General features: G+C 26.5%; 1 protein-coding gene across 2 annotated transcripts in view; it reads left to right on the top strand.

Moving 5' to 3' along the window:
- LOC107456652 (protein lifeguard 1) overlaps positions 1–12,727 on the top strand; it is a 38,016-nt gene that overhangs the window by 23,679 nt on the left and 1,610 nt on the right. For both annotated transcript variants that reach the window (XM_016074575.3, XM_071181507.1), the window contains exons 4-12: positions 199–263; positions 3,436–3,489; positions 7,114–7,164; positions 7,777–7,816; positions 8,879–8,916; positions 9,000–9,087; positions 9,922–10,011; positions 10,096–10,143; positions 10,683–10,857. In XM_016074575.3, the coding sequence (XP_015930061.1) occupies positions 199–263; positions 3,436–3,489; positions 7,114–7,164; positions 7,777–7,816; positions 8,879–8,916; positions 9,000–9,087; positions 9,922–10,011; positions 10,096–10,143; positions 10,683–10,835 (627 nt within the window). In that variant the 3' untranslated portion in view covers positions 10,836–10,857. The remainder of the gene's footprint in view (positions 1–198; positions 264–3,435; positions 3,490–7,113; positions 7,165–7,776; positions 7,817–8,878; positions 8,917–8,999; positions 9,088–9,921; positions 10,012–10,095; positions 10,144–10,682; positions 10,858–12,727) is intronic.

Below are 12,727 nucleotides of genomic sequence, written 5' to 3'. Positions count from 1 at the left end.
TATAATTTTGATGTAAATCCTAATGATAGTACTTTAACATGAAGCTTGGCTAAGGTTCTATGTGATTTATTATGAATAATATGCTCTTGAATGTTCCTAAAACTTATTTGAACACTTTTATTTGCATTACTGCTTTTACATTATTTAAAAAAATTATTTTAAGTTTGATCTTCCTTCTAATTTCTTTTCTTTTAACAGGTTTACCTGATCATTATGTTGCAACTTTTATTCTCTCTAGGAGTAATTTGCTTGTTTGTATTTGAGTAAGTACCTTTTTTTAATTAAAAATCATAGTAATGTTTATATTTTAAATACTTCAATCTAAGAATAGTTTTATAATCCATATTGAATTGAATTACTTTTTGTGCTGAAATTTAATAACGTAAAAAATGTGAACTGCCAATAAACAAGTTAAAATGACTAACAACCATTTTGGATCTTTAAGAATGCAACATTAACAACATTGAGATTTAAAGTCTGTCGTAATACTGGAAATTTTTCTATGTATAGAAAGTTTTCTGTATTTCTGTTCGTTTTTAGTCTTAGCATTAATTATCATTTACGGAACTTAAATATCTAGGCAGGTTGATAACAAAGATCAGCAGTTAACTTGGCTACCTCACAAAATTTCCTAAAAGAATATTTTCTATTTAATTTGTATACAGATAAACTTGCATCTAAACAATTATCCATAAATGTCTAACTCTCTTTTCTTTACTAATATTAATTAAACAATGTTCTGAAATATATATCTAAGTTTGCCCTAGGAATAAAAGAGAGCAAGGCACTTACTCGCAAAAAAGGACACTTAGAGATTTAAAAGGGCAATCACTTACAAATTTATCAAAATATGTAACATTATGTAATAACTGAATGGTCCTCAATTTAGCCTTTTTATAATTTACAACAATAACCCTTTTATGCTATTTTATGTGTATATTTCACAAAGTAATTCTCACTCATTATCAAAATAACAGAAAAAGTTCAAGCTTTTGAAAAATAATTAAAGGCACTCTCTGTGTATAAATTTTTTTTGTAAACTTAAAAAAAAGGGATTATTTGATGAAAAACTTAAAAACTTTTTTTATATTTTAAACTGAAAGTTATGAGAAAATAAACATTTAAAGGAACATTTTTAAATAAAAAGGTATTTATTAAAAAAAACTTAAAATCACTAAAAAATTCATTGATTTATTTACCCCCTCCCAAATAAAAGATGTAAAAATCTCTAAGAATCTCTCTCGTGCGAATTTTAGCTGTCTAACTAGACAATATAAAAAAAAATCTTACTAAAATAAAGGAATGAAATTAAAAGTTAAATAAATATCAATAACGAAATACATCAAGAATGGACTTCTCATTTACTTATTTTTAAGTTTTAAACTGAAAGTTATGAGGAAATAAACATGTAAAGGTGCATTTTTAAATAAAAAGATATTTATTTAAAAAAATTAATGGTATAGCTTAAAATCACTAAGAAATTCATTAATTTTTAACTTATTCATAATAAAATCCCCAATAAAAAATGTTGATATCTTTAAGGCTGAATCTCATGTGAATTTTTAGCTATATAAATCTTACTAAATAATAAGAAAAATCTTACTAAATTAAAGGAGTGAAATTAAAAGTTAAATAAATAACAATAACGAAATACATCAGAAATGGACTTCTCATTAAAACAGCTGGTTAAGAAAACAATCTTTTCCTGGAAAAATAAAATAAAAATGCAGTGTTTTTAAGGATGGCGGCTTATTTTTACAAAAAGGGCAAGGTGCTAATATTTAAATTAGTTTGTATATTTAAATTTGCTCATTTAGATATATTTTAAATATTCTGTATAAGTTTTAGGTGAGAATGTCTAAATATTACTGTATTGCATCTATTTAATTGTTCTACAATATTTTTATCACTTCTATTTTATGTAACATTTCAAGCTTACTGAACTAAATTTTTGTATTCCAAAATTTTTTTAACATGAGTTACTGTTATGTAAACTGTTCATTTCTTACTCAGTTTTTTTTTTTTTTTTTTTAAATTTTTTAAAAAAAACCTGGAAAACCCTTCATGCTCACTTTGCTCCTCACACCCTAATAATTATTTTGAATTCAACTTAGCAACTAACTATTGACAAAATATATAAAATAACTGTATGCTATATTTTGTACTGAAAATTTTTGGTACTGATTTGCAGGCTTGCCAACTTTCTTCACTTTGTGGGGGGGGGGGGAAATTTCTAGTGATAGTAAGTTTACGTTTCAATGTATACTTCTTTGTTTACTAAATTTGATTTAAAGTTATTTTGCACATCATTGCACTTAAATGATTCAAAAGTTCATATAAAAAGCCACTTTGTTCTAGTTTTACATTAGCCTTTTAAAAGGTTTTTTTATTTTATTTTATGACTGGTCTGAACAGCCGACCTAATTTTAAGTTTGCAACTATCAATGTGCAACTCCGTAGCTATGCAATTTTGAACCCAACTTAAAAGACAAGAAAACTCCTTGTTCAAATATTTTATTTTATAACCGTCATTGAACAGCCTACCCAAATTTTGGCTTTGCAACTGGTAATTTTCAACTTCGTAACCTTGTTATTTTGAACCCAATCCAGTAGACAAGGGAAGTCCTGGATCAAGTATTGGGAGAAATTTGCCTTCGTGGAGGTTTTTTTGATGAAACTAACCCGCATTTAAGCTACATGGAGAGAGAAACCTCCTACCATTATCCTGGGGGCAACCTCTAACTTGACTCTAACCCATGATCCATCTACCACTGAGGATATTTTGCTTTAGCACTGTCATCAGTGCTAGCCAGATGCAAAATTTATATCAACCAGCCATCGCTAGGATTCGAACCCGGTTCACTTAATTGGTAGACGATTCCGCTATCTCCTGATCCATCACGGCTCTAGTTCAAGTATTGGAAGAAAATTGCCTTCTTAGAGACTTTTTGGCGTAACTAATCCTCATTTGTTTTACATGGAGAGAAAACCTCCCACAGTTAGCCCATCAACAAAGGGACTTTTTTTTTTTTTTTCCTCCAAGCCCTGAGCATGTACCTAGGTTATGAAAAGCCCATAACCATATAGCCCAGGACTTCTACAAAGGGACTGCAATCCATGATCTGTCTACCACTGAGGATATTTTATGTCAACACACTGGTCCGTGCGAGCCGGGTGCGCAATTCGTATTATCGGCAATCCCTGGGATTTGAACCAGGGCCCATCATTAGGAGGCGAGCGGTCTATCTCCTTTTAAAAAGTTTGTTAAATAACATGAAATTCTTAAAGCCTAAGTTTTTGGTAGTCTACAACTCTATAAAATATTTAGCAAAAAGTATAGTAGTTGGCAGCCATGCAAATGTACCATGCCTTTGCCCTCTTACTTTATTTTACTGGAATTTTATATTAAATAATATTAATGGTATACATTTTTAGGAGAAATGTGAAACTTTTTGTGAGGCAGAATTATGCGTTTGTTTACTTAGCCTAGTAAGTATCTTTCAATTTCTCATTATAATTTGTCATTTTCATAGATAGGGTGTAAAAACATACATATTCAATATCCATTTTCATGTTTTATTTTAAGTACTACAGTAGGGAACCGATTATCCGGAACGATCGGGACCATCGATATTCCGGATAACTGATTTTTCCGGTTTTCTGAATCGCTACAAAAAACCGTTTTTTTTATTGTTAAACCCAACAAAAAAAAAATTTTTTTTTGGAAATAATCTTACAAAGAAGAAAAAACGATGGAGTAATGCACTAATGATTATTTCCAAAATGATGATAAGGTAAACATCTTTCAAAAAAGAAGGAAAAATCCTAAAATCTTATGAGGAAAAAAAAATTTTTTTTTAAAAATGGCAGGAAAATTTATCGAATTTCGTTCCGGTTTTTTGATTTCCGGATAACGGGTTCTGTACTGTACTTATGTTTGCCAATTATTTAAAAGAGTAGGAGAATAGCATATCATGCATAAACAAATGCTAAATATATTGTAGAAATGTAAATTTTTGTAAAATTGTAGTATTTTAAAAGCATTTTTTAATCATTTCAGTTTAAACACTAGTTATTATTGTTTATTTTTTTAAAAATTGTAAGACATTTGTTTCTGAAATTGGCTATTTTCCATATATTTCATCATATTTATTTTGTAGATTTACATTTATTTTATATTAAAAAAATTATTATTTAAAAATTTTTTTTATCTTAAATAAACACTTGAAGTAATAATTTTTATATCAAGTATACAATGCCTATTTTCATGTTAATTTTACCTGTATGGCAGTTTTTTTATAAAAATAATTTTTTTAAAAAGAAAAATTCATGAAATTTTACCTTTGAGTATAGCTTGTACATTTCTGTTCAGACAGTTCCTATCTATCCTAGAAAAATTAATAAATTTACTGTCTAAATAAATAAACGCGAAGGATTTTTACTACTTTACAGATAAGCTCTTTTATTGCCTCTGATGTAATTTATTAGTATCAAATATAATTTGATTAATATAAAAATATATAAACACAAGTGAATTCTACTCAGGGCCGTCTTAATGGAATGCAGGACAATGTTTTGGTCCCCTCTAACATGTCATTCCGTTTAAAATCAAATTACAAAAATTTTACGAACACAAAATTAAAAGCATTTTTGAATTATATATAATTTAAAAAAAGAAAAAAAACCTAGCCATTATTATCCTTGCTACTTAAAATTTAAATAATTTTAAAAACCATAGAAGCTTATTTAAATAAATAAATAAAAGGTATGATGCAAAATTTTAATATACTCTTTTAAATGAACTTTGCAAACTTTTGGTATCTTTTCAGCATTGACGCAGTTTTAGAGATTAGGACAGGAGTTAATCTGAAACTTACATTAATTGCATTAATTTGTTCTATGCAGATATTTTTTTGGAGTACAATGATATATAAACATTCAAAAATTACATATTTATGTTTATTTACAGTTATATAGATTTACTCTAGCAATTGAATTCAAAATTTTTATTAAAGAAAATGTGGAAAAATTTATTATTGAATTAAAAGTATTTATATAAATGTCAAAAAAATTATTAATAAAAGGTTTTTTAAAAAAAAAAAAAACTTTTTTGTGTAAACCATGATTTTAACCACATTAGGTTAAATCAATCATCATACTGCATTAAACTAATGTACTTAAAATCATGAGGCATGAAATTTTTTTCCCACTAAATACTTGTCTAATTAATTGATAATACACTTACATAATTAATGTATTATACTGATGACAAAATGTTTACACTATGTGTGGATGACCGAAAAGTTTTCCTTTAACAACAAAGACACATTTTTATTTATATCTGATTCATAATGCTTTCATTATTTAAAAGATCACTCAGTACTAAGCTTTATTGACGTTGACAAATTTTTTTTATTCGTATTGACTGGGCCCGAATTATCTGAACCTCTCAAAATGATGATGGCCATCAATAAATTCGAACTTGTATTTCATGATTCGATTTTTTTCTCTCATCTCTACAAAGAAGAATATCTGGAAAAATGAATGTGTCTTTCTTATTTTTTAAGTTGAGCATTAGGTTAAGGTTATGAATTCGAATACAAAATTACAATTTTGTGAACAATTTTATGTAGATACTTTTGTATGTTTGTTGATTAACACAAATATTAAAACATTTAGTGTTAATATTTCTTGTGATTATTTTTTGTTATTCTTTTTTGTTGATATCTTGTGTATTGTATTTTCTTGTAGATAAATTAACATCAACATTTCATTTTAAAACATTTGACTTAATGTTTTATTTTAAAATGATTCGAGAAAAAAAAACATAACAAAATTCCATTGCTATGTATATGTAGATTTAAATAAATAATACTAATAACAGCTTACTTAAAGTTTTTAAATCTTAAAATTTTGTTTTTCTCTCAACCTTAAAATTCTTGCTAACAATTTTAAAAGAAAAAATATTTAAAAATACTATGTAAGAAAAATACGAAATAAATACGTTGTAATTCCTTTCTTGTCTAGTCTAGAAGAAGTAAAAATTACTGAGGTTTAAATCTAAATTTATGTTTAAGTAATTATTTAAAAATAAAAATAACTTAAAGTATAGTACCAGTTTGAAAATTTTTCCTGCCAATCAACTATACCTTCTTCCTGAATTTGACCCTTTTTTCTTTATATACCTTCATTCTCTTTAGAAAGGTGATCTTAAGAAATTAATTCTTTAAAGGGATAAAGGAAGATATGATTCGAAGAAGAATTGCTTCTAACAGAAACTAATGGAACAAAACCCTTTTCAATTTTTTACACTCTCATGTAAATAGCTTCTCGGACTAGTTAAGTTCCTTCGATTATTTATAAAAGGGTACTTTCTAATGGTTTTAGAAGCGAGAGCAATCGAAGTAAGAAAAAGCAAGAGTAAATTAAAAAGGAAATGAAATGTAAAATTGTACATCATTGAAATGTAAAAAATTAGACAATAAATTTTTTATTTGCTATTTAATTTGTAATTTATCTATGTATTATATGTATTGTGTGTTCAAAGTCCGAATCTTTGTTTTTATAAAAAAATTATTGTAATCTGTTTGTAATATTTCAAGTTCATGGCGAATTTCAGCTTTTTATATTTTATTTTATTTTATATTGCCATGGAAACGGTAACAACAGACTTTAGCAAATATTTTCTAAAAAGTTTGGTATTTAAATTACCTATCAAAATTGTAAAATTAAGAAGACTATTATTGATGTTCATATGTTTTTACCCTTTTTATTTTGGGACAGTAGTTAAAAATATTTTCTTAACACTTAGCAAAAAGAAATAAGAGTTTGGCTATTTCTTACTAAGAATATTTAATGATAATCGACACACTAAGAACATACCAGTGACGATAAAAAAATTTAATTTGAAATTGTAGATCAGTTTAAATAATTAAATCTAATCGTGATATTAATGTGTGACAACTTTTGCCTTGGACAGATTCTGGTGCTAGATTGGAATTTTCCAAGTAAAAATGTTTGAAAAAAAATTATTTATCTTATTTATATATGTTTATTAATTAATTCAATTTTGCAATTAAATTTTGATTGTTTTTTTTTTTCTTGTTTATATAGCTTCATTTTCTTAGCAGTTTACATTGCTTTGGCTTGTTGCAGCGGATTGAGGTCAGTGCTTATTGCTCATATTTTTGGTCTTCAGCTTTTAAAATCTGTTGATTTCAAAAAAATTTAAGCAATAAATTTTGTTTTTGTTTATTTCATTTTTAATATTTTGGAACTGAAACTTTAAAAAGTTTAAAGTTACACTTGAAATATAGTACCAATGTAAATAAAGTACCAAATTAAATTCCTTAAAATTATCTTTTTCTCTAAATATTTTTAACTGGATAATACTTTAATGTAATTATTATTTAGACTTGTAACTAATTCTTTAAATAATAACTTAATTTTATAAATTGTTTTATAATTTTCAGAAAGCCATTCGAATGTGTATATAAATTTTTTTTTAAATCTTGTTGTCCTGTTGCAAATAGTTTATCTGATTTATTTGCTGTAATTATATGTACTGGTTGGTTATTTATCATTTAATTGTGCTTTAGCAAAAAAAAAGTTTAATTATATTATTAAGTTTCTTGAAGTTTTCTATTAGTTTATGCTTAGCTTATATTTAGGCTGTTAGCTTAATATGCAATTATTATTTGATTTTGTTTGTTATTGCTTTCTATTAAATTAATGGCTGGTGAAATATTTATGAAGAAGTAATTAATTTGATTTTAGGAGGAACTATCCATGCAACATGATCATGCTGTCAGTTTTTGTGAGTTTTTATTATATTATTTAATTTTACAATTAGTTGCAGTGTTAAATCTTAATAATATTTTCTTCCCTACTTGTTGCTTAATTTTTATATTTTATAGATTTTGAACTAAATATTTATTTAGAGAAAGTTTGATACTTGTAAGCTTTAAAATAGTTTTAGTATTATCAAAATACTTTAAAAATAGTGTTTTTATTTAAGATGGGAATTCATCAGTTAATTCAATTCTGATGATTGCCGTCATTAAATATAACATGAAAAAAAATTTTAAAATGTGAGAATGTAATGTAAATGTAAGAAAATATATTTACATTCTACAAATTTTTTTTCCCATTCTCTATTTAAAACTTCTTTGTTTTGTGCTGTAACTATTTATATTTTTAATGATTTTTGGATTACTTTTTTCAAAAAAGAAAAGAAAGAAAGAAAAAGAGAGCTGCTTAACAGAGATCAAAAACAAGACTTTTTTATTTCAAGACCGAAAAGTTCTCAATAAAGTAATAGCATTAGCAGAAACATTAAATGCGGCTTAAAGGAAGCTCTGTACCTTTTGAAAAATTTAAAGAGTTGCAAAGATAACTCAATGTCATTTAAAAAGACTATAAAAACTTTAGGAATAAATTTCTGCATTGAAATTTATTATTACGAAAATTTTGTTATCAACTAAATATAGTTTTAACTTAAAAATATATTAATGTTTTTTTTATGTACAGTTTAAAAATTTCTCAAGTTCCATGTATCATTGTTTTTTTTTTTTTTGTTTTTTTCTCAACGGCTAATTTCTTTAATTTAAATTTTCTAAAAATAAAAAAAATCTCACTGAAATATCAACTCACTGAATATACACTTATGCGTGTAAACCTTACCTCTTTAGTCTAAATACTGTGCCATAATACATTTCTTAGAATCTGTGAAAAGAATTATATTTATAATTTTCTTACACTCCATTAACTTAGTAAATTTGCAATACCTCAGATATTTATTTACAAAGTTAGTGCTTATTTTTTACTGAAAATCTATGCTTAATAACTTAATGTCTTTTGTTAATATTTCATTTGTTAGACCATGGCAATGAGTTATATGCTGGGAACTATCTCAAGGTGAGTTAATTACTATTAATTCTTATTTTATTTCTTTATATTTCTTTATTTTATATTTCTAATATTTTTCATTTTATATTTAGCATGTATGATACGCAAGTTGTCTTATTGGCTGTTGGAATATGTGCTGGAGTCTGTCTTGGAGTATCAGTATTTTCTTTCCACACGAAGGTACTTATTTACAAATTAAAGTGAATTGTTAGTTGTTTTAGAATTTAAAATGCATTGGATTTTTGGCATCTTGACATTTTTAGATTTCAGTTCAGCTCTGTTACTTAGGTTTTACTTTGCACTATATACACACTGCCACTCAAGACTGAAATCAGTCTTGAGTGGTGATTAGTGGACTGAATTCTGTCCTCTATTTGATATTTATCTCCAAATTTTTTTTAAAAAATGCAAAAATCTGTTAGAATAATTTTAAAAATAATAAATACTTTTTTTTGAATTGCTGCGAATGTCTAAATAATGATGTCACACAGTAATGAAAGAATGGTATTGACTAACTTCAATGTCTGTTTGTGTATTCAAAATTCATAATATTAAATCTACTTGAGTTTGTAATTTTTTCCGCTATTTTGCGATTCTGGCCCAAGCTAAATTATGATTATTTTCTTTAAAAAATGAAACTTTTAGCTCTAGGAAACATTAATGATGAAGTGAAGATATAAATGCCTCCATGAAAAAGTTAGTGGCATTAAAAGATACACAAGGTTAGCTATTTTTGTTTTGTTTACTGTAAAAATTAAGCTAATAATTTTTTTGTTTTGTTAGAAATAATTCAAACTGTCTCCAATTAATTAATGTAATATGCTGATGATTCTCATGGAAAGTGAGCTGTAAATTGAAATGTTCTGCTAAATAGTGTTAGACGGTGTTAAATGTTCAGAAAATAAATTCAGCCTTGAAATCATTTTAGAGTGGTACCCCATGTATATACAGTTAAAAATTAATTGTTATGTATGGATGTATTTTTTCTTTATTTAAAGGATCTTTTTATTGTAGTTTGATTTCACATCATGTGGAGGTGTGCTTTGTATTTTAGTCTGGGTTCTTTTCCTTTTTGGAATAATTTGCATTTTCACCTACAACACGGTATTAAACATTTATTTATTTTTATTTTTTTGCTAATTTTAATAGAAAACTGTTGTAATACCTTTTTTTCATATGTAATTTTAGATCATGACTACAATTTATGCTGGATGTGGTGCACTTCTGTTTACTGTGGTAAGAATCAAAATAAATTTTCATTTTGATAAACTAGTCATCAATTTCTCTTATTCTAAATCATTCGGATTTTTAATATGTGAACCTCTGCTTTCTCTTTTGCAGTTTTCTTTTTTTATAGTAATGAAAAAATCATACTTAGATTAATTTTTGTAAACACTTTACTTGAAAGGCAAATGTCTCTCTCTTTTTATTTTGTAGTTTGCTATGAAACCTTTTTTATTTCAAGTTTACAAAAATTTCAGTGTGCATATAATACTCTGTTATGTTATAAAACCTGAATTAGTGAAATGATTATTTTCAAAATTTCAGTTTGAGTTTTTCAAATTTATGGAATAATTTATGCTCATTCATATTTTGAACAAAAATTATTATTTTATATATCGTTATCGTAAATCTTTAGAAACCTTGATAAAAGTTATAAGAATTATTATTTGTATTAAATAGTATGATCGATAGACATTTCCACTAAAGTTTATATCTGTTACTTATGCAAATCAGTAATCAAAGTTTTACATATTTATTTGTAAAATTTTCAGTTTTTGGCTTATGATACTCAAATGCTTATGGGAGGTAAAAAGCATGAGCTGAGTCCTGAGGAACACATCTTTGCCTCAATGCAAATTTATTTGGATATTGTTAACATATTTATCTTCCTGCTTTCTATCCTTGGCTCGGGCAGAAGTAACTAATTGCCATAATTAAATTCTACAGGTAAATCTTATTTTCGTTACATTTTTGTTATTCAGTACAAAGACTATTGTGATGCCATAATAGGCATTACATATTTTCTAGCTTTTAAATTTTTTTTCAATAATTCTTAATCTGATTTTAATTAAATTAAACTAATTATTTAATTTTTATTACATTTCATAAAAACGAAATATAAATATTTTATTCCCTTTTTAACACTCAATGCAACGGCTTACTTTTTATTAACTGTTGAGACTCAATCCAATTTCAAAATCTATTTTTAACTCTTTATTCCTTAAGTTACTTTATTTCTCTTCCCACAAAAATGTTTTACTTACAAGGTTGTATAAATTCTCACGGTCTCTTGTTCGAAAGGGTGACTTTAATGCTATAAGTAATAAGTGCAAACGATATTTTAAGTTGCGCTTTCTGACACAAAGGCGTACTTTCTCTGAATAAAAATGTAGCTTTTTTTTTCCAAGAGATTTTGAATTTCTGACGCTCAAAATATAAGAGATAGCCATAATCTGGGAAATATGCTCCCAATAGTTCAGTCAGGAGAGCAGTCCTAAGTTTGAACTCCTTAATGTTAATTTTACTTTTTGCTAATTTCAATATATCTTGAGAACTTTTTAAGCAAATTGAAATGTGTCTGAACCAAATCATTACATTAGTTAATCAAAAGATAATTTCATGTAAGATATTACTTATGGTAAATATTTATTGTTTTATTTAATAATGACCAAAAACGTTTTGAAGTGTAAAACATACAGTATTTTACATCATTGTGAAGAAGGCAGTATTAAATGGCAAAATTTGAGCTAAATCGGCCGAATAGCTCATAGGAAATCTAACTTTTAAAAAATGGTGCTTTAAAATTCAATATGAAAAATGTTTCGATATCAGAGTGTTCATTTATGTTACATCAGATTCATTTCTCTAAAAATGCGCACATATTATTTGATCTATTAGTGTTTGAGTTAAGACAAAGAGAAGCATGTTCATCAAACATTTTCTGAATTAGTGAAGATGGCAGTACCTCTGTCTTTAACTGAAAGAGATAATCAAAAAATACTTTCACAAATTGAAACATTCAACATAGTCTTTTAGTCATAGAATTTTTTTTTTTTCATTTATAAATTAAGATATGTTTCTGCAGTATGTTATTAAACTGATTTTTTTCCTTCCAAATTGGTGATACATTTGCCTATATTGCTGACCAACTGCATTTTCCTATTCACTTTAACTTATTTAAAATTTTCGCAAAAGAAAAGCGGGGAAGTTTCTTATTTCTTAATTTTTGATGAAACTGGCTTGTCTATATTTGGGAATAGAAGCTCCAAGATGATTGATTGATGAATGAGCTTTTCAATGGCAAAGCGGGAATTAGATTTGTTACAGTGTTTTCACTACAGCGCGAGAACGCGAGAATCTCGCATATTTTTTTATATTCTCGCATTAAAAAATGATAACCGCGAGAAATTCGCGCATTCTATAAACCTATTTCAAAATTCGCGAATTTCTCGCATTTTGAAAAAAATTTCTCATTTGCGCCATTTAGAATAAAATCCGTTTCACTTTTCTTCCTGGATCTTTTATTATTTTCAAAATCTGCCCCATTATCTAGCTTCCATATTTACCAGTATTGTTCAGAAACTTTAAGAATAACAGTACACCATCCTTCCGAACCACGGAACCTCTTTCAGAACGCATTTCTCTGCAACCACGTGTTTACCGTAGGTAAGGTTTCTTCATGTAAGATGTTCAAATTTTTTGCTCGTTAATGTAAGATGGACAAATACCTTGTAAAGCCAATATCTTCTACTCCGAAACGGACAAATGAAAATGAAACAAATGTGGGTAGAAACGATCAAAACGAAACAAATACGCA

The sequence above is a fragment of the Parasteatoda tepidariorum genome, chromosome 5 (genome assembly GCF_043381705.1).
Source record: "Parasteatoda tepidariorum isolate YZ-2023 chromosome 5, CAS_Ptep_4.0, whole genome shotgun sequence".
NCBI lineage: Eukaryota > Metazoa > Arthropoda > Arachnida > Araneae > Theridiidae > Parasteatoda > Parasteatoda tepidariorum.
The sequence above is the reverse complement of the archived record's forward strand: the minus strand, read 5'-3'. Positions and strand labels throughout refer to the sequence as shown.